Consider the following 23506-nt stretch of genomic DNA (forward strand, 5'->3'; position numbering starts at 1 on the left):
TATTCCCCCTCAGGAGACTGAAAAGATTTGGCATGGGTCCTCAGATCCTCAAAACGTTTTACAGCTGCACCATCGAGAGCATCCTGACGGGTTGCACCACTGCCTGGTATGGCAACTGCTCAGCCTCTGACCGCAAGACACTACACAGGGTAGTGCGTATGGCCCAGTACATCACCGGGGCCAAGCTTCCTGCCATCCAGGACCTCTATACCAGGCAGTGTCAGAGGAAGGGCCTACAAATTGTCAAAGACTCCAGCCACCCTAGTCATAGACTGTTCTCTCTGCTACCGCACGGCAAGCGGTACCGGAGCGCCAAGTCTAGGTCCAAGAGGCTCCTGAATAGCTTCTACCCCCCAAGCCATAAGACTCCTGAACAGCTAATAAAATGACTACTGAGACTATTTGTATTTGATTTGAAATACCTTATTTACATAAGTATTCAGACCCTTTGCTATAAGACTCTAAATTGAGCTCAGGTGCATCCTGTTCCCATTGATCATCCAAGAGATGTTTCTACAATTTGATTGGAGTCCACCTGTGGTCAAATCAATTGATTTTGACATGATTTGGAAAGACACACCTGTCTATATAAGGTCCAACAGTTGACAGTGCATGTCAGAGCAAAAACTAAGCCATGAGGTCGAAAGAAGAGCTCCGAGACAGGATTGTGTCGAGGCACAGATTTGGGGAAGGGTACTAAAAAATGTCTGCATCATTGAAGGTTCCCTGGAACAAAGTGGCCTCCATCATTCTTAAATGGAAGAAGTTTGGAACCACCAAGACTCTTCCTAGAGCTAGATGCCCAGCCATAATGAGCAATTGGGGAGAAGAATCTTGGTCAGGGAGGTGACCAAGAACCCGATGGTCACTCTGACTGAGCTCCGGAGTGCCTCTGTGGAGATGGGAGAACCTTCCAGAAGGAGAACCATCTATGCAGCACTCCACCAATCAGGCCTTTATTGTAGAGTAACCAAACGCAAGCCTGGTCTGATAAAACCAAGATTGAAGTCTTTGGCCTGAATGATCGCCTGAAGCGTCACGTCTGGAGGGAACCTGGCACCATCGCTACGGTGATGCATGGTGGTGACAGCATCATTTTGTGGGAATGTCTTTCAGTGGAAGTTACTGGGAGTCTCATCATGATCAAGGGAAGTAATAACTGAGCAAAGTACAGAGAGATCCTTGATGAAAACCTACTCCAGAGCACTCAAGACCTCAGGCTTGGGCGAAAGTTCACCATCCAACAGGACAACAACCCTAAGCACACAGCCAAGACAACGCAGGAGTGGCTTGGTGGCTTGGGGACAAGTCTCTGAATGTCCTTGAGTGGCACCGCCAGAGCCCGGACTTGAACCCGATCTAACATATCTGGAGAGACCTGAAAATAGCTGTGCAGAGATGCTCCCTATCCAACATGACAGAGCTTGAGAGGATCTGCAGAGAAGAATAGGTGAAACTCTCAAAATACAGCTGTGCCAAGCTTTTATTCTGCCTGGTTGGCCCTCCACAGTGTCTCCCGACCCCTCCTATCTCAGCCTCCAGTATTTATGCTGCAATAGTTTATGTGTCGGGGAGTAGGTTCAGTCTGTTATGTCTGGAGTATTTCTCCTGTCTTATCCGGTATCCTGTGTGAATTTAAGTATGCTCCCTCTAATTCTCTCTCCCTCTCCCCTCCCGGAGGACCTGAGCCCTGGGACTATGCCACAGGACTACCTGGCCTGATGACTCCTTGCTGTCCCCAGTCCACCTGGTCGTGCTGCTGCTCCAGTTTCAACTGTTCTGCTTGCGGCTTTGGATCCCTGACCTGTTCACCGGACGTGCTACCTTGTCCCGGACCTGCTGTTTTCGACTCTCTTACTCAACCGCACCTGCTGTCTCTAACTCTGAATGCTCGGCTTTGAAAAGCCAACTGACATTTACTCCTGAGGTGCTGACCTGTTACACCCTCGACAACCACTGTGATTATTATTATTTGACCCTGCTGGTCATCTATGAAAGTTTGAACATCTTGGCCATGTACTGTTATAATCTCATCCCGGCACAGCCAGAAGAGGACTGGCCACCCCTGAGAGCCTGGTTCCTCTCTAGGTTTCTTTCTAGGGTCCTGCCTTTCTAGGAAGTTTTTCCTAGCCACCGTGCTTCTACGTTTGCATTGCTTGCTGTTTGGGGTTTTAGACTGGGTTTCTGTATAGCACTTCGTGACATCGCCTGATGTAAAAAGGGCTTTATAAATACATTTGATTGATTGTAGCGTCATACCCAATAAACTCAAGGCTGTTATCGCTGCCAGAGGTGCTTCAACAAAGTACTGAGTAAAGGGTCTGAATACTTATGTAAAGGGGATATTGAAGTTTTTTTTATATACATTTGCTAACATTTGTAATAACCTGATTTTGCTTTGTCATTATGGAGTATTGTGTGTAGATTGATGAGGAAAAAACGATTTAATACATTTTAGAATAAGGCTGTAACGTAACAAAATGTAGAAAAATACTTTCCCGAATGCACTGTATCTCAAGCAGGACCACTTTCTCGACATGCTGCTGCTGTCTCTGTGGAAACAAACCCTCTTTCAGATGCAATAATAATATGTATGTCTGTAATGTGTAATCATTACTTTCTTCCTCTGTCTCTCCCCCCAGACCCATTATTTTGGCCTGTGGTTCCAGGGGAAGGCCCAGCCCCAGTCCCAGCGCTGGGTCGAGCTGGAGAAGCCTCTGAAGAAACAGCTGGATAAGTTTGGCAACGAGCCACTGCTCTTCTTCGGGGTCATGTTCTACGTCCCCAATGTGTCACGCCTTGAGCAGGAGGTCACCAGGTAACACTATGTACTACAGCCTAAACCCTACATCCTACACACTAAACCCTTCACCCCAACGTGTCCTGCCTGAGCAGGTGAACAGGTAACGCTACAACCTAAACCTATTCTTGCCTTAGCATCTACTGGTAGATGTCATAACCTGGAACATCTCTCCTACCGCTGTCGTTCTTTGCTCCATGCATCAACCAGCTGTTGGAGATCTGTGCGCTCTCTGCCTCACAGATTATCTAGGCTATACTGTATGTGTGCAGTGCACGTGTGATAAATAATCGACATAGCGAACAGCTTTGGAAATCCATCAGTTTTTTTATCAGTTATATAGCCTAGATAAAAAATAGCATTATTACAATATTTTTTCCGCTGGGCCACTGACGGGGATGATTGACTGGCCCGGATGCCGAGCCTTGACACACACCAACAGGGGCATTCCCATGCCATCCCATGACATTCCCATGACGTTTATTTTTGGTCAATTGCACATTACCGTTTGAATAAAATTGTGAACCAAAAACTAACGTGACCAGGTCAAATTCTTTCACTGGTGTCCTTGAGACCAATTAAAAATGTGTGTCACACTGCCTAGTCAAACGGTCGCAAATGCGACTGTTTTGGTCGCAGTATCGAACTCTGGGTCACCAGATGACACTACAGCCTAAACCCTACACCCTCAACCAAACACTCTACCATGGCTCCATACCATACCCATCCACTGTCCCTGGCCTGTACCTTTTTGTATGTGCTCAATGTGTCCCAGCTGGATTAGGTCACCGGGTAACATACACTACACCCTATACCTTAATACCTTACACTCTACCTCTATCCTCTATCATGGCCCAATACCATACTGATTATCTGTCCCTGTTCCAAGGCCTCACATGCCTCATGACAGATCACAGGACAGTACCATACCACACCCTCTATTAGATGGTGTTGTATCACACCCTAGACACGGGTTAAGTAGTGTTATTGTGATGTTTTTCCTCTATAACCCAGGCTTGTTGTTGAGCCTGCTTCAGAGGACTGACTGTTAGTTTGGAGTGGCAGGGCAGGCAGTGGGTATCATAACAATGTCTAGACAGACAGAGAGAGAACGCTTATTAAAACAGGCCTCAGATCTTAGTTATAGGAACACATACTGACACACACCACACATTCCTCCCTCTGTTTACTACGAGACATGAAACCACAATCTAATTTGTCTAGCGTATTGTCTGCTGCAGTAGCAAGTGGTTTGCTCCCTATTTGAGAGAAAAATGTTTTCTCTGTGAGTGGTTTCATTGAATCTTATGCTACAGAGGCATGGCAGAGTATCAACCATTTCACTAAAGGCTTTAGAATCACCCTGGGGGAATTATGAAATGACATTCGATGTGTGTGGCTCTGGATGAACAGATTGAGCTTGTCTAGATTTAGGTACAGTACAGTAGCTGCCTGGCTCTTTGAAGAGTTGGACTGGAAACTAGACCAAATTCCTGTATATGTAAAAAGCTGCATGGCTTTTTAAAGATGTTCTGTTGAGCTCTCTAAAGCCAGGCCTGGAGGTTAACTGGCAGGGGGCAGACAGCCTTGTGATGTCGGTGAAATGTGTCCCTCTGATGTTGCCGTAGTGGGCTTGACCTCTATGTAGAATTTCTTGGGGTCAGATACAGATGGGTCTATATCACCACAGGCCATTTTCAACTTACCATCAAAACATCAAAAGGCGTGTGTAGGGAAGGTAGGGAGGGGGGATTGTGTGTGTGTGTGTGTGTGTGTGTGTGTGTGTGTGTGTGTGTGTGTGTGTGTGTGTGTGTGTGTGTGTGTGTGTGTGTGTGTGTGTGTGTGTGTGTGTGTGTGTGTGTGTGTGTGTGTGTGTGTGTGTGTGTGTGTGTGTGTGTGTGTGTGAATCTTGTCCAAAGCCACTTCAGCTAAGAAAAACAGTGTCAGACAGTGGTGGAAGTGGACACCAGCGCTTGAGTGAGGGGTTTGTGTGTGTGTGAGAGAAAGAGAGGTTGGGTTTGTTGATTATCTATTTCACTTGCTTTGGCAATGTAAACATGTTTCCCATGCCAATAAATATCTTTGAATTGAGAGAAAGAGAGAGAGAGAGACAGAGAAGGAGTGTCTGTGTGTGTGAACGACCTGAGAGACAAGGCAAGAAGGGACTTCTATGCCATCAAAAGGAACATAAAATTTGACATACCAATTAGGATCTGGCAAAAAATACTGAATCAGTTAGAGAACCCATTGCCCTTTATGGTTATTAGGTCTGGGGTCCGCTCACCAACCAAGAATTCACAAAATGGGACAAACCAAATTGAGACTCTGCACGCAAAATTCTGCAAAAATATCCTCAGTGTACAATGTAAAACACCAAATAACCGCACAGCCCCAGGACAGCATCACAATTAGACCCAACCAAATAATGAGAAAACAAAAAGAGAATAACTTGACACATTGGAAATAATTTACAAAAAAACAGAGCAAACTAGAATAATATTTGGCCCTAAACAGAGAGTACACAGTGGCAGAATACCTGACCACTGTGTCTGAGCCAAAATTAAGGAAATCTTTGACTATGTACAGACTCAATGAGCATAGCCTTGCTATTGAGAAAGGCAGCTGAAGGCAGACCTGGCTCCCAAGAGAAGACAGGCTATGTGCACACTGCCCACAAAATAAGGTGGAAACTGAGCTGCACTTCCTAACCTCCTGCCAAATGTATGACCATATTAGAGACACATATTTCCCTCAGATTACACAGACACTCAAAGAATTTGAAAACAAATCCAATTTCGATGAACTCCCATATCTATTGGGTGAAATACCACAGTGTGCAATCACAGCAGCAAGATTTGTGACCTGTTGCCACAAGAAAAAGGGCAACAAGTGAAGAACAAACACCATTGTAAGTACAACCTATATGTATGTTTATTTATTTTCCCTTTTGTACTTTAACTATTTGCACATATTTACAACACTGTACAGTGGCCTGTGAAAGTATTCACCCCCCGTGGCATTTTTCCTATTTTGTTGCTTTAAAATCATGCCTACCACTTTGAAGATGCAAAATATTTTTTCTTGTAAAGCAAACAAGAAATAAGACAAAGAAACAGAACTTGAGCGTGCATAACTATTTACCCCACCAAAGTCAATACTTTATTGTAACGCTCGTCCTCCTCCTCGTCTAAGGAGAGCAAGGATCGGACCAAAATGCAGCGTATTGTGAAGACATAATCTCGTTTATTTAAACGAAGACGAAAAACACTTGAACAAACTACAAATAACAAACGACGTGAACAGACCTGAACTTGAGAACAACACACATGAACGCACGAACAGGACGGAACACACGAACGAACGAAACGAAACAGTCCCGTGTGGCACAAACACTGACACAGGAACAATCACCCACCAACAAACAGTGAGAACAGCCTACCTTAATATGGTTCTCAATCAGAGGAAACGTAAAACACCTGCCCCTGATTGAGAACCATATCAGGCTAATAACAATGAACCCAACATAGAAACACATAACATAGAATGCCCACCCAGCTCACGTCCTGACCAACTAAACAAAGACAAAACAAAGGAAATAAGGTCAGGAACGTGACATTTGTAGAGACACCTTTTGCAGCAATTACAGCTGCAAGCCTCTTGGGGTATGTCTCTATAAGCTTGGCACATCTAGCCACTGGGATTTTTTCCCAATCTTCAAGACAAAACTGCTCCAGCTCCTTCAAGTTGGATGGGTTCCACTGGTGTACAGCAATCTTTAAGTCATACCACAGATTCTCAATTGTATTGAGGTCTGGGCTTTGACTAGGCCATTCCAAAACATTTAAATGTTTCTCCTTAAACCACTCGAGTGTTGATTTAGCAGTATGCTTAGGGTCATTATCCTGCTGGAAGGTAAACCTCTGTCCCAGTCTCAAATCTCTGGCAGACTGAAACAGGTTTCCCTCAAGGATTTCCCTCTATTTAGCGCGATCCATCATTTCTTCAATTCTGACCAGTTTCATGATGCTGCCACCACCATGCTTCACTGTGGGGATGGTGTTCTCAGGGTGATGAGAGTTGTTGGGTTTGCGCCAGATATAGCGTTTTCCTTGATGGCCAAAAAGCTACATTTTAGTCTCATCTGACCAGAGTACCTTCTTCCATATGTTTGGGGAGTCTCCCACATGCCTTTTGGCAAACACCAAACGTATTTGCTTATTTTTCTTCTTTAGCAATGGCTTTTTTCTGGCCACTATCCATAAAGCCCAGCTCTGTGGAGTGTACGGCTTAAAGTGGTCCTATGGACAGATACTCCAATCTCCGCTGTGGAGCTTTGCAGCTCCTTCAGGGTTATCTTTGGTCTCTTTGTTGCCTCTGATTAATCCTCTCCTTGCCTGGTCTGTGAGTTTTGGTGGGCGGCCCTCTCTTGGCAGGTTTGTTGTGGTGCCATATTCTTTCCATTTTTTAATAATGGATTTAATGGTGCTCCATGGGATGTTCAAAGTTTCTGATATTTTTTATAACCCAACCCTGATCTGTACTTCTCCACAACTTTGTCCCTGACCTGTTTGGCGCGCTCCTTGGTCTTCATGATGCCGCTTGCTTGGTGGTGCCCCTTGCTTAAGGGTGTTGCAGACTCTGGGGCTTTTCAGAACAGGTATATACTAAGATCATGTGACACTTAGATTGCATACAGGTGGACTTTATTTAACTAATTATTTGACTTCTGAAGGTATAATTGGTTACACCAGATCTTATTTAGGGGCTTCATAGCAAAGGGAGAAACAAGTCCTCAACTGGCAGCTTCATTAAACAGTATCCGCAAAACACCAGTCTCAACGTCAACAGTGAAGAGGTGACTCCGGAATGCTGGCCTTCTAGGCAGAGTTCCTCTGTCCAGTGTCTGTGTTCTTTTGCCCATCTTAATCTTTTCTTTTTATTGGCCAGTCTGAGATATGTCTTTTTCTTTGCAGCTCTGCATAGAAGGCTAGCATCCCGGAGTCGCCTCTTCACTGTTGACGTTGAGACTGGTGTTTTGCGGGTACTATTTAATGAGGCTGCCAGTTGAGGACTTGTTTCTCCCTTTGCTATGAAGCCCCTAAATAAGATCTGGAATTGGAACACAGGAGTGATGGTTGCTGATAATGGGCCTCTGTACGCTATGTAGATATTCCATATCCATATTCCAGCTGCCCTTTCCAGCTACAATAGTCATTTACAACATTAATAATATCTACACTGTATTTCTGATCAATTTTATGTTATATTAATGGATGAAAAAATAGCTTTTCTTTCAAAATCAAGGACATTTCTAAGTGACCCCAAACTTTTGAACGGTAGTGTATATAAACTTGGATTTTCGCAAGGACTTATACAAGATACTACCCGCTACATCAAAACCTTCACTCCAAATCACAATTCCAAACTGTATAGCAAACCAAAACCTGCAGAAGAAACATAGCAGAAACCTAGAAATACCATCTAACCCAAAACTGAGTGAGTAATATTCAGGTCTAAAGCTACTTCTGAAGCCAAAAATAAAAAGACAATAATCTCTAGATATTTTGTTATATATAATGACTTGATGCTAATTGTAGGCTACAAAGCTACAAAGCTTGCTAGGACAGCACTGGTCCCGGCTGCAACTTCTTGTTGCTCTGAGGTGTGAAGTGAGAGGTGTAAAACCCTTGAACCCAACAAAGGCAGCAGAGCATCACAGCCTCCCCCACCCAAATACAGAGGCCTCTGATGCCCTCTGCTCCATACCTTCCTCCTGTGCAGAGGTCATCACTGTACAGTACCCCTTAGATATAAAAAAGAACACTGCATGGAATAAGTGTAAAAAGAAGCTCCTCAAGGACAATTCAGAGACACTATTTGCTGATTGTTAGAAAGAGAGAAAAATAAGCAGCTTAATTTTCCACCCCATCCCCTGGCATGGCACAGTGCTAAAAGAGAGACAGAGACCCCTCTGTCAAGAGAGATGTGTTAGGTTCTGAACAAACAGAGTAAACTCTATGAAAAGCTCAAAGTCACACAAGCACATCTGTATACCTTCCAACAAGGCAGTCATCTCCTTGCATGTCTAAGATAGACACTCCTTCTCTGTTGTTAGGTTCATCTTACCGGTATTGTCATGGCCCTGCCTAAGTATAGGACCCTTGTGTGTGTGTGTGTGTGTGGCCCCCCTCCGAGCAGTGTCTTCTCTCTTTAACTGTTGACCTTATCTCGAGTTGAGTTCCACATCCCTCATGGTCCTAGATATGGTCCTAGATCCTCAGCAGCTGACCTGCCTTATCAGGAACTGAAACTAGACTGTTGCTCTTTGCCTCCTTCCAAATATTCAATTTGAACAGAATATTACCTTTCTGCACTTCCCCTTGTCTCACTCAGTAACTTTCCATACAACAAGTTCCTATTCACCCTTCATTGACTCCAACATATACATTTCTTATACATGTAAATTCAATAAATTCTGAACATGAATAAGTATATTTTAAGCTAGAATCCAACAGATTCTACAGATTTCCATGGTGGAAACTCAGAATACTAGACATTGAGGACCATGAAACTGAAACAACCTCTGCCAACGTGTACAGGGCTTGAACAGGGATGGTGCATGGCAAACTCAAACACTTTCAGCAGGACTTTTATGGGATCAAAGAGAGAGCGCAGCAGGAGAAGCTCACTCTTGGTGACGACTCCCCCATCCTGAGCGAGTCTAATCACACCCCCACCTCAAATTGCCCCGCAGATGTGCAGCCCCAAAAGGAGAATCAACCTATAGCACTGAACAGACCCACTACTGCACTGCTCCTCTATTGTTGATAGAGATAAATCCACAGAGCTGGAGAGAGAGATGGTGGAGCTCAGAGTGCTAGTCCACACACCCCAGACAGCACAGACTAGGGTTGAATAGCAGGAAGCGGTTTACTGAGATTGACATAAATCTCCCACCCAAACCCACTCCCATTCCCAGTGATAAATAACTGTGAGAATCCAGTCAATTCGAATCAATTATTTATATAAACACCATGACATGAAATGGAACTGCTAAATGATATGTGATGTCTAAATCTGGCTTCTCTACAGCCTTCTCTCTGCTTTCTGCGTGATCAATCATCAACGCTCAGAGTGGGGACAGACAGGCCATCTCAGTGTGGAATGCAGTTCACAATGCATGTAGACATATCATCTCATCATAGGAACTTTTTTTCTTGCAACAGGTAGACCTACATTTGCTGCAGCATAGCCTATGCTACATTAATATAAGGACTGAATGTGCATCTAATTTACCCATATCCATCTGGCTTTCCATCTAATTTACCCATATCCATCTGGCTTTCCATCTAATTTACCCATATCCATCTGGCTTTCCCTCTAATTTACCCATATCCATCTGGCTTTCCCTCTAATTTACCCATATCCATCTGGCTTTCCATCTAATTTACCCATATCCATCTGGCTTTCCATCTAAGTTACCCATATCCATCTGGCTTTCCATCTAATTTACACATATCCATCTGGCTTTCCATCTAAGTTACACATATCCATCTGGCTTTCCATCTAAGTTACACATATCCATCTGGCTTTCCATCTAAGTTACCCATATCCATCTGGCTTTCCATCTAATTTACCCATATCCATCTGGCTTTCCATCTAATTTACCCATATCCATCTGGCTTTCCATCTAATTTACCCATATCCATCTGGCTTTCCATCTAATTTACCCATATCCATCTGGCTTTCCATCTAATTTACCCATATCCATCTGGCTTTCCATCTAATTTACCCATATCCATCTGGCTTTCCATCTAATTTACCCATATCCATCTGGCTTTCCCTGTAATTTACACATCTCCATCTGGCTTTCCATCTAATTTACCCATATCCATCTGGCTTTCCCTCTAATTTACACATATTCATCTGGCTTTCGGGAGTAACCTCATGTTTTAATTGTAAAGATAAACTAACGTGACCAGGTCACTTTTGTAAAGATAAACTAACGTGACCAGGTCACTTTTGTAAAGATAAACTAACGTGACCAGGTCACTTTTGTAAAGATAAACTAACGTGACCAGGTCACTTTTGTAAAGATAACATTTTAAAAAATTGCAGCTGCAGAGTTTTAAAACAGCCTATCACTCTAATATCTTGCTTTAAATCCAACCGCCCAGTTTAAATTAGTGCATACGTGAGCACTCTCTCCCAGTCATTCTCTCTCTCTCCATCAATTCCATTCAGATTGCATCCAAAATAGATCATCCTGTTTAAGATTGATATACAGTTGAAGTCGGAAGTTTACATGCACTTAGGTTGGAGTCATTAAATCTCGTTTTTCAACCATAGTTTTGGCAAGTCAGTTAGGACATCTACTTTGTGCATGACACAAGTAATTTTTCCAACAATTCTTTACAGACAGATTATTTCACTTATAATTCACTGTATCACAATTCCAGTGGGTCAGAAGATTACATACACTAAGTTGACTGTGCCTTTAAACAGCTTGCAAAATTCCAGAAAATTATGTCATGGCTTTAGAAGCTTCTGATAAGCTAATTGACATAATTTGAGTCACTTGGAGGTGTACCTGTGGATGTATTTCAAGGCCTACCTTCAAACTCAATGCCCCTTTGCTTGACATCATGGAAAAATCTAAAGAAATCAGCCAAGACCTCAGAAAAAAATTGTAGACCTCCACAAGTCTGGTTCATCATTGGGAGCAGTTTCCAAATGCCTGAAGGTACCACGTTCATCTGTACAAACAATAGTACGCAAGTATAAACACCATGGGACCACGCAGCCATCATACCGCTCAGGAAGGAGACGCGTTCTGTCTCCTAGAGATGAACATACTTTGGTGTGAAAAGTGTAAATCAGTCCCAGAACAACAACAAAGGATCTTGTGAAGATGCTGGAGGAAACAGGTACAAAAGTATCTATATCCACAGTAAAACGAGTCCTATATCGACATAACCTGAAAGGCCACTCAGCAAGGAAGAAGCCACTGCTCCAAAACCGCCATAAAAAAGCCAGACTATGGTTTGAAACTGCACATGGAGACAAAGATCATACTTTTTGGAGAAATGTCCTCTGTTCTACAAAAATAGAACTGTTTGGCCATAATGGCCATCATTATGTTTGGAGGAAAAAAGGGGTGGCTTGCAAGCCGAAGAACACCGTCCCAACCGTGAAGCACGGGGGTGGCATCATCATGTTGTGGGGGTGCTTTGCTGCAGGAGGGACTGGTGCACTTCACAAAATAGATGGCACCATGAGGAAGGACAATTATGTGGATATATTGAAGCAACATCTCAAGACATCAGTCAGGAAGTTAAAGCTTGGTCGCAAATGTGTCTTCCAAATGGACAATGACCCCAAGCATATTTCCAAAGTTGTGGCAAAATGGCTTAAGGACAACAAAGTTAAGGTATTGGAGCGGCCATCACAAAGACCAGTCCTCAATCCCATAGAAAATTTGTGGGCAGAACTGAAAAAGCGTGTGTGAGCAAGGAGGCCTAGAAACCTGACTCAGTTACACCAGCTCTGTCAGGAGGAGTGGTTCAAAATTCACCCAACTTATTGTGGGTAGCTTGTGGAAAGCTACCTGAAATGTTTGACCCAAGTTAAACAACATAAAGGCATTGCTACACTCAATTAGTATTTGGTATGTAAACTTCTGACACACTGGGAATGTGATGAAATAAATAAAAGCTGAAATAAATCGTTCTCGCTACTATTATTCTGACATTTCACATTCTTAAAATAAAGTGGTCATCCTAACTGACCTATGACAGGGAATCTGTACAAGGATTAAATGTCAGGAATTGTGAAAAACTGAGTTTAAATGTATTTGGCTAAGGTGTATGTAAACTTTTGACTTCAACTGTATGTGTCAGCCTACAAATTATACAATTGTGAAATAGGCCCTATTATATTTCAAAATAAATATTTGTTAGCCTATAATTGTAACTTTGTAGGTCACATGTCCTGCACCAGCATCGCATGTTCCAGTCCATATAATACTGTATAATACAATACAGTACAGTAATACAAAGTTGTGTCCCGGTGTATAAAAAATGGTCCACCACCCAAAGGACATCCAGCTAAATCGACACACCTGTGGGAAGCATTGGAGTCAACATGTGCCAGCTTCCCTGTGGAATGCTTTCAACACCTTGTAGATCCCATACTGGACGAATTGAGGCTGTTCTGAGAGCAAAAGGGGCAGGTGCAACTCAATAATAGGAAGGTGTCATTAATGTTTTATACACTCAGTGTATTTATATGCTTTTGAATAACACTTCCGGTTTTGGCGGGAAATACGTGTGCTATCCTGGAGCACGAGTACAGGACATTACTGATACTAGTGCTGAAATTTTTCAGGCCCAGTTCCATTGTTGGGCCACAGCTGTGAAAGATTCAGCAGGCTACTGGCATTACTGTAAGATTACTGTAGCTTTGTTGGCAAAACTTTTATATATAACTTTCTGGAAACAGTAGATGCTCTACAGGAATGCATCCAAATCATCTTGGTTCCTGGACTCTGTCCACGCATTTCAAGGCTGCGTTGAGACAATGATTTATCATCAATGACCCAAGCCCTGCTCAGATAATCCCTACCATTGTGTCTCTGAGTTGTCCTAGTGCTGCAGCAAATGTACATTGTCCCAGGGGCGTTGGCAGTCAAAATGTAAGTAACCTAATTTAGGTCACTCTAACTCCCCTGAATGCCTCTGTCGATCCTATATTTATTGTATGTAGTAATCATGCATCTATGGTGTGCCCTAGTAGGAAGTTTGCTGTGTGCAGCTTACCCCTGCACTATCAGCTCTATCATAAATATCAGTGTGTGTACTTCCGATAAGCAGTTCAGTATAGCAGTAAAAACGATCAAGCATCCCAAAAAAGTGCAAAAAATAGACCACCTTAACATATGTCGCCTAAGAAACAAGGTTCATGAAATCGATAACGTGCTAGTAACAGATGACAGTCATATACTGACTATCTCTGAAACACACTTAGATAACACCTGTGATGATATAGTGGTAGCAATACATGGTTATAACATCTGCAGAATAGACAAATACCAACAGGGGTGGTGTTGCGGTCTATATTCAGAGCTACATTCCAGTAAAGCTTAGAGAGGATCTCATGTTAAATACTGTTGAAGTAATATGGCTACAGGTTCACTTGCCTTACCTAAAGCCCATTCTGGTCAGTATCTGGATAATGTGTGAAATGCTTGATAATGTATGTGATATCACCAGAGAGGTATATTTTCTGGGTGACCTAAATATTGACTGGCTTTCATCAAGCTGCCCACTCAAGGAAGCTCCAAACTGTAACCAGTGCCTCCAACCTGCTTCAGGTTATCAGTCAACCTGCCAGAGTATTTTCAAACAGCACAGGTATGAAATCATCCACATGTATTGTTCACATCTTTACTAATGCTGCAGAAATCTTCTTTAAAGCAGTATCCAAATGCATTGGATGTAGTGATCACAATATGGTAGTCATATCTAGGAAAACCATAGTTCCAAAGGCAGGACCTAATATTGTGTAAAAGAGATCCTACACAACGTTTTGTAGTGATTCTTTTGTTGATGATGTACATAATATTTGCTGTTCTGTGGTGTGTAATGAGGAGCAACCAAATGCTGCACTTGACACATTTCTGAAATTGCTTACCCCAGTTACTTATAAGCATTCAGAAAATGACTGTAAAAACTGTTATATCCCCGTGGATTGATTGACAAATGTTATGGTTGAGAGGGATGTGGCTAAAGGAATGGCAAACCTGGCTGCATAACTAATTTGCAATATTGAGAAATCATGTGACTAAACAGAACAAAAATAAGAAGAAAGTACAGTGGTTGTGTGATTATGCTGCGGGACATAGAGGTCATTTGTGGTTTAGTACGGTACCCAGCCTCACCTCTTCATTGCTCCAGACCAGCGCAAGGGGGAGTTAGAGCACTGATTATGCTTTTGGGTCCTACGGTCTCTAAATGAATGGGCGACATAAACCTATATAGAAACTGATAATTGTGCACGACTTAAGTATTACTTACTAAAACTGTTGTTACACTAAGGTTTTTATTCTTTTATTTTGTTAGGATTATTTTGGTCTTACTGTAGTACTGTAGGCCACTCCCGACCGGTCATGTTATACAGCGCCTCAGTGGCGCAACGGTTGCTACAGATGCTGGTTCAATACCCGTGCTGCCCGTGCTGCCCTCGACTGGGAGACACATGAGATGATTGTAGGTTTTTGGTTTCTCATCCTCTAAAAACAAAAATAAATAATTCTAAATATCAAACTGGCTTTATTTACAAATTAGTAACAATGTCTTACCCCATGTTCAAGAATGGTATTTTTATCGCTCATTTTACCTTATTTGAAAACGAAATCATCTCCAAAATATTGTTATTTTTTAAACAAAGCGATTATTATTAATTTAGAATTATATAAAATCTCGTTGGATATTCTCACAGATATAATATGAACCCTGTTATTAGCAGGACATTATATATTGGTTATATTGTACATGGCTCCCGAGTGGCGCACAATGGGATTACCTTGACGTTCTCCAGCTGTATCCACTGAAAGTGCGCGAGGTTCAAGGCACGAGGGCAGGGGGCACGGGATGGGCCGCAGAGCCGCGCACAGAAGACCGACCTAACCCATGGGGAAGGGAGTAGGAGCAAGGGGGAAGGGCATTGTTGGCAACACTTTAATATGCATTTTTACTAATACTGGCGTTGACTGGCGAAACTTTCCCGCTGTTCTGTTCTTAGTGCCAGTCTGCACGTTCAAACTAAAACAATGTAACTAATAATGGCATCTTTATGCTTTCGTTAGTAAAATAATTATAAAAATTATCTTTCAAAATGACGATGTTTATTTAGTTATGGATCCATAACACACCTACTCATTCCAGGGTTTTTCTTTATTTTTACTATTTTCCACATTGTAGAATAATAGTGAAGACATACAACTATGAAATAACACACATGGAATCAGTTAACTTCTCTGGGATATGTGGGACGCTAACGTCCCACTTGGCCAAAAGCCAGTAAAAATGCAGAGCGCCAAATTCAAATATATTACTATAAAAATCTAACTTTCATGAAATCACACATGAAAGACACCAAATTAAAGCTACACTTGTTGTGAATCCAGCCAACATGGATTTACGGCAAAGGCACACCAAACGATGATGTTAGGTCAGTACATAGCCACAGAAAAACACCGCCATTTTTCCAGCCAAAGAGAGGAGTAACAAAAAGCAGAAATAGAGATAAAATGAATCACTAACCTTTGATGATTTTCATCAGATGACACTCATAGGACTTCCTGTTACACAATACATGTATGTTTTGTTCGGTAAAGTTCATATTTATATCCAAAAATCTGAGTTTAGGCGGGACGCTACTGTCTCACTTGGCCAAAAGCCAGAGAAAATGCAGAGCGCCATATTCAAATAAATTACTATAAAAATCAAACTTTCATTAAATCACACATGGAAGATACCAAATTAAAGCTACACTGGTTGTGAATCCAGCCAACATGTCAGAATTCAAATAAGCTTTTCGGGGAAAGCAAACGATGCTATTATCTGTGTTAGCACCATAGTAAACAAAGAGAGATAAGCATATTTCAAACCTGCAGGTGCGACACAAAATGCAGAGAAAAAAATATATTATTCATGCCTTACCTTTGACAAGCTTCTGCTGTTGGCACTCCAATATGTCCCCTAAACATCACAAATGGTTCTTTTGTTCGATTAATTCCGTCGATATTTATCCAAAATGTCCATTTATTTGGCATGTTTGATCCAGAAAAACACCAGTTCCAACTCGTGAAACGTGACTGCAAAATATCTCATAGGTTACCTGTAAACTTTGCCAAAACATTTCAAACTACTTTTATAATTCAACTTTAGGTATTTTTTAACGTAAATAATCGATTAAATTGAAGACGGGATGATCTGTGTTCAATACAGGATTAAAACAATCTGTAGCTAGCTTTCTGGTCATGCGCCTCTAACAAACAGTACACAACAAGTGACCCTGATTCAAAATGGCCGTACTTCTTCATTACACAAAGGAAAAACCCTCAACCAATTTCTAAAGACTGTTGACATCCAGTGGAAGCGGTAGGAACTGCAAGAAGGTCAATTAGAAATCTGTATTCCCAATGAAAATCCATTGAAAAGAGTCACCAACAAACAAAAAAATCTGAATGGTTTGTCCTCGGGGTTTCGCCTGCTAAATAAGTTCTGTTATACTCACAGACATGATTCAAACAGTTTTATAAACTATCCAAATCTACTAACAATATGCATATCTTATCTTCTGGGGATGAGGAGCTGGCAGTTGAATTTGGGTATGCTTTTCATCCAAATGTGAAAATGCTGCCCCCTATCCTAGAGAAGTTAAGAACAAATTCTTATTTACAAGGACAGTCTACTCCTTCCTTCCCATCGGGGAATTGAACCCTGGTCTGCATTCTCTAGTACAGCCACTATTGAAGGCTATCAAATGCTTCTCAAAGATGCCCTCTGGTGGTCAAAGTAGCACTAACTAGCATTATTAGTACCAGAGGTTCACGCTTAAATAACCTGCCATAGAATTCTGCGACACCATGCAAGCTGCGCCGCAGTACGCTGCAACTTTTAAAGGACGAACAACTGTACACTATGAAATTAAGATAAATTATATCAAGAATGATAGTAAAACGCTTTGGAGCACCTTAAATAACATTTTGGCCAAAAAGTCAAACTTAGCTCTATCATTCATTGAATCAGTTCGCTCATTCCTCAGAAAACCCACTGATATTGCCAACTGTAATAGGAATTCAGTAAAGTGAGTGTGGAAGAAGTGAAAAAAATAATGTTGTCTATCAACAATGAAAGGAAAATGACTGAGAATGATAGTGGACAATATTGCCTCTCCTATTTGCCATCTCTTCAATCTAAGCCTACAGTAAAGTGTGTTCCCTCATGCCTGGAGGGAAGCAAAAACCATTCCGCTACCCAAGAATAGTAAAGCAAACTTTACTGGCTCAAATAGCCGGCCATTCAGCCTGTTACCAACCCTTACTAAATCTTTGGGGAAAAATGTGTTTGACCAGATACAATGCTATTTTACAGTAAATAAATTAACAACAGACTTTCAGCACGCTTATAGGGAAGGTCAATCAACATGTGTGGTGCTTACACAAATGACTGATGATTAGCTGAGAGAAATCGATCAAAAGACTGTGGGAGCTGTTTTGTTAGACTTCAGTCTTTAGACTTTATTGATCATAGTATGCTGCTGGAAAAACGTATATGTTATGGCTTTATACCCCCTGCTATATTGTGGATTGAGAGTTACCTGTCTAACAGAACACAGAGGGTGTTCGTTAATGGTAGCCTCTCCAACATAATCCAGGTAGAATCAGGCATTCCCCAGGGCAGCCCCTTACTTTTCTCAATGTTTACTAATGACATCCCACTGGCTCTGAGTAAAGCCAGTGTGTCTGTACACGTCAGCTACTACAGTGAGTGAAATCACTGCAACACTTAACAAAGAGCTGCAGTCCAGGGTTACTCCAAGCAGTTTAGTCACCTCGACTTTCTCAATTTCCACATTATTCATTACAATATTTAGTTGAGGTTTAGGGTTTAGTAAATTATTTGTCCCAAATACAATGCTTTTTAGTTTTTTAGTTTTGTTATTTCTTGCCACCTATTCTGAAACTGACTACAGCTCTTTGTTATGTGTTGCAGTGATCTCACTCGCTGTAGCAGCTGACATAGTGCTGAGACCACTGTTATGGTCAAAACATATTGATGCAACAGTAGCTAAACTGGGGACAGGTCTGTCTATAATAAAGCGCAGCTCTGCTTTCTTAACATCAATATGAACAAGGCAGGTCCTGCAGGCCCTAGTTTTGTCGCACCTGGACTACTGCACAGTCATGTGGTCAGGTGCCACAAAGAGGGACAGGGCAGCATGGCTGGCCCTTAAATGTACATGTAGAGCTAACATTAATAATATGCATGTCACTCTCTCATGGTTCAAAGTATAGGAGAGAAGTGTTGACATGCTGAATGCACTGAGCTTAAACTATTAGCACACAGCTCGGACCACTATGCATACCCCACAAGACATGTCCCCAAGTCCAGAACAGACTATGAGAGGCACACATTACTACATAGAGCCATCGCTACATGGAACTATATTAGATGTCGACCAAATTATGATTTTTAAACTCCGATACCGATTATTGGAGGACCAAATAAACCCTGGTTGTAGTTTATTATAGAAATTATGACACGTTGACTATTTCTCTCTATACCATTTGTATTTCTGTCACACCCTGACCATAGAGAGCTTTTTATTCTCTATGTTGGTTAGGTGGGGGTGTGACTAGGGTGGCACATCTAGGTGATTTATATTTCTATGTTGGCCTGGTATGGTTCCCAATCAGAGGCAGCTGTTTATCGTTGTCTCTGATTGGGGATCATATTTAGGCAGCCATTTCCCATTTGTGCGTTGTGGGATCTTGACTATGGATAGTTGCCTGTTAGCACTATTATTATCTTCACGTTTCGTTTGAGATTTATTTTTTTGTTTTGCTGTGAGTTTTACTTTGTAATAAAAATATGTGGAAACCAGATCACGCTGCGCTTTGGTCCACTTATTATAACGATCGTGACAATTTCATATACCTTTGACTATTGGATGTTCTAATAGGCACTTTAGTATTGCCAGCCTAATCTCAGGAGTTGATTGGTGTGAAGTCATAAACAGTGCTGTGCATCAAGCATTGCTAAGAGCTGCTGGCAAACGTGGAAAAGTTTGAATGAATGCTTACGAGCCTGCTGCCGTCTACCAACGCTCAGTCAGACTGCTCTATCAAATCGTGACTTAATTATAATATAATAAATACAGAAATACGAGCCTTTGGTCATTAATATGGTCAAATCCGGAAACTAGCATTTAGAAAACAAAACATTTATTCTTTCAGTGAAATACGGAACCGTTCTGTGTTTTATCGAATGGGTGGAACACAAATTCTAAATATTTCTGTTACATTGCACCTTCAATGTTATGTCATATTTATGTAAAATTCTGCCAAATTAGTTTGCAGCGAGCCAGGAGGCCCAAACTGTTGCATATACCCTGACTCTGCATGCAATGAACGCAAGAGAAGTGACACAGTTTCCCTAGTTAATATTGCCTGCTAACATGAATTTCTTTTAACTAAATATGCAGGTTTAAAAATATATACTTCTGTGTATTGATTTTAATAAAGGCATTGATGTTTATGTGTCAGCGTTAGTGGTGTATAGGTGAGGACGGAGTCAAGCGCAGGAAACAGAACTGAGTAAAAATAACGGACTTTACTCGGGGGAAAAATATACAGAACAAATAAATCCACGTAGGGAATAACAAGCCATAACACGGAAGACTAACACATAACAGGAACAATCACGCACAACACATACTGGGAACCAGAGGGTTAAATAGGGAAATATTACTAACTAAATGAGAACCAGGTGTGTACACTCAAGACATAACAAATGGAAAACCGAAACATGGATCGGTGGCAGCTAGAAAGCCGGTGACGACGAGCGCCGAACGCCGCCCGAACAAGGAGAGGCACCAACTTCGGCGGAAGTCGTGACAGTACCCCCCCCCGACGCACGGTTCCAGCTGCGCGTCGACACCGGCCTCGGGGACGACCCGGAGGACGAGGCGCAGGGCGATCTGGGTGGAGACGATGAAATTCCTGTAGTAAGGAAGGGTCCAGTATGTCCTTCACCGGCACCCAGCATCTCTCCTCCGGACCGTACCCCTCCCACTCCACGACGTACTGAAGGCCCCTCGCCCGACACCTAGAGACCATGATGGCCCGTACCGTAACGCTGGGACCCCCTCGATGTCCAAAGGGGGCGGAGGAACCACCCGCACCTCGGACTGCTGGAGCGGACCAGCCACCACCGGCCTGAGGAGAGACACATGGAACGAGGGGTTAATATGATAATCAGGGGGAAGTTTTAACCTATAACATACCTCATTCAGTCTCCTCAGGACTTTAAATGGCCCCACAAACCGCGGACCCAGCTTCCGGCAGGGCAGGCGAAGGGGCAGGTTTCGGGTCGAGAGCCAGACCCGGTCTCCTGGGGCCTTACTGCGGTGGCGATCAGCGCTCGCCTTCTGTCGCCTGATGGCCCGTTGCAGCCGTCTATGAGCTGCGTCCCAGGTTTCCTCCGAGCACCGAAACCAATCATCCACCGCAGGTGCCTCGATCTGGCTCTGATGCCATGGTGCCAGAACCGGCTGATAACCTAGTACACACTGAAATGGAGTCAGGTTAGTGGAGGAGTGGCGGAGAGAGTTTTGGGCCATCTCTGCCCAGGGGATGAAAACCAACCACTCCCCCAGCCGGTCCTGGCAATAAGACCGCAGAAACCTACCCACATCCTGGTTAACTCTCTCCACCTGCCCATTACTTTCGGGGTGAAACCCTGAGGTAAGACTGACCGAGACCCCCAGGCGTTCCATGAACGCCCTCCAGACCCTCGATGTGAACTGGGAACCCTGATCAGACACTATATCCTCAGGCACCCCGTAGTGCCGGAAGACGTGTGTAAACAGGGCCTCCGCAGTCTGTAGGGCCGTAGGGAGACTGGGCAAAGGAATGAGACGGCAGGACTTAGAAAACCGATCCACAACAACCAGAATCGTGGTGTTCCCGTGTGACGGAGGAAGATCTGTCACGAAATCCACCGCCAGGTGGGACAATGGCCGTTGTGGAACGGGTAGGAGTTGTAATTTCCCTCGGGGTAGGTGTCTAGGTGCCTTGCACTGAGCGCACACCGAGCAGGAGGAGACATACACCCTCACGTCCTTAGCTAAAGTAGGCCACCAGTACTTCCCACTAAGACAGCGCAGTGTCCGACCGATGCCAGGATGACCAGAGGAAGGTGAAGTATGAGCCCAACAAATCAATCGATCACAAACATCAGATGGAACGTACTTACGTCCAACTGGACACTGGGCGGGAGTGGGCTCCGCGCGTAACGCCCGTTCGATGTCCGCGTCAACCTCCCATACCACCGGTGCCACTAGGAAAGAAGCCGGAAGTATGGGAGTAGGATCCGTGGACCGCTCCTCTGTGTCATACAACCGAGACAGTGCGTCTGCCTTAGTGTTCTGGGAACCTGTGGTGTGGGTTGTGGTGTTGGTTGGAGAGAAGTTGATGATGTTATAGGAAAATCCCCTCTTTCCCGTCGCTCCATGTTGAGCAGCACGCGATCCATGACTGTGCCAAGATGTTGAAACATCGTTGCGTGCTGCTGGACTTGTTCCTCCACTGGTACTGGAGGACTGGGTCTACCTGCTGACTCCATAATATGGTGCGTGATTCTGTCAGCGTTAGTGGTGTATTGGTGAGGACGGAGTTAAGCGCAGGAAACAGAACTGAGTAAAAATAACGTACTTTACTCTGGGGAAAAAATATACAGAACAAATAAATCCACGTAGGGAATAACAAACCCTAACACGCAAGACTAACACATAACAGGAACAATCACGCACAACACCTACTGGGAACCAGAGGGTTAAATAGGGAAATATTAATAACTAAATGGGAACCAGGTGTGTACACTCAAGACATAACAAATGGAAAACCGAAACATGGATCGGTGGCAGCTAGAAAGCCGGTGACGACGAGCGCCGAACGCCGCCCGAACAAGGAGAGGCACCAACTTCGGCGGAAGTCGTGACATTATGGTTAGGTACATTCGTGCAACGATTGTGCTTTTTCCGCGAATCGGCCATGCCAATTAATCGGTCGCCCTCTAAACTCTATTCCACATCAAGTAACTCACGCAAGCAGTAAAATCTTATTTTAAAAAATGTATAAAAATACACTTTATGGAACAGCGAGGACTGTGAAGAGACACACACATAGGTACAAACACACATACAGTATAACATACACACTATACACACATGTACACCCGGATTGTGTGTTGTAGTAGAGTAGTGGCCTGAGGGCACACACTTAATGTCTTGTGAAATATTTTGTAAAATGTATTTTAATGTTAACGTTTTTTATTGTAATGTATTATACTGCCTTAATTTTTGCTGGACCCCAGGAAGAGTAGCTGCTGCCTTGGCAAGCATGGTGATGGCTGTATCATGTTATGGGTATACTTGTCATCAGCAAGGACTAGGGAATATAAATATACGAAATACAGCTATAAGCACAGGCAAAATCCTAGATGAAAACTTGGTTCAGTCTGCTTTCCAACAGACACTGGGCGACAAATTCACCTTTCAGTAGGACAATAACATAAAACACTAGCTGAAGTCTACACTGGAGTTTCTTACCGCGATGATTGAATGTTCCTGAGTGGCCTAGTTACAGTTTAGACTTAAATCGGCTTGAAAATCATCTATGGCTTGACTTGAAAATGGCTGTATGGCAATGATCAACAATCAACTTGACAGAGCTTGAAGAATCTTTTAAAGAATAATGGCCAAGTGTTGTACAATCCAGGTGTGGAAAGCTCTTAGAGACTTACCCAGAAAGGCTCACAGCTGTAATTGCTGCCAAAGGTGATTCTAACATGTATTGACTCGGGGGTGTGAGTACTTGTAAATTAGAAATGTATGTATTTAATTTCCTATACATTTGCA

The 23506-nt window shown here is 42.9% G+C and overlaps 1 protein-coding gene across 1 annotated transcript in view; it reads left to right on the top strand.

The window, feature by feature from the left end:
• Positions 1–23506, top strand: part of LOC129825239 (tyrosine-protein phosphatase non-receptor type 14-like) — a gene marked incomplete in the record, with an annotated part of 76934 nt that overhangs the window by 33642 nt on the left and 19786 nt on the right. Inside the window, 1 exon segment of the mRNA XM_055885159.1 lies at positions 2643–2818. Within this exon segment, the coding sequence (XP_055741134.1) occupies positions 2643–2818 (176 nt within the window).

This window comes from Salvelinus fontinalis, chromosome 27 (assembly GCF_029448725.1).
Source record: "Salvelinus fontinalis isolate EN_2023a chromosome 27, ASM2944872v1, whole genome shotgun sequence".
In the NCBI taxonomy this organism is placed as follows: domain Eukaryota; kingdom Metazoa; phylum Chordata; class Actinopteri; order Salmoniformes; family Salmonidae; genus Salvelinus; species Salvelinus fontinalis.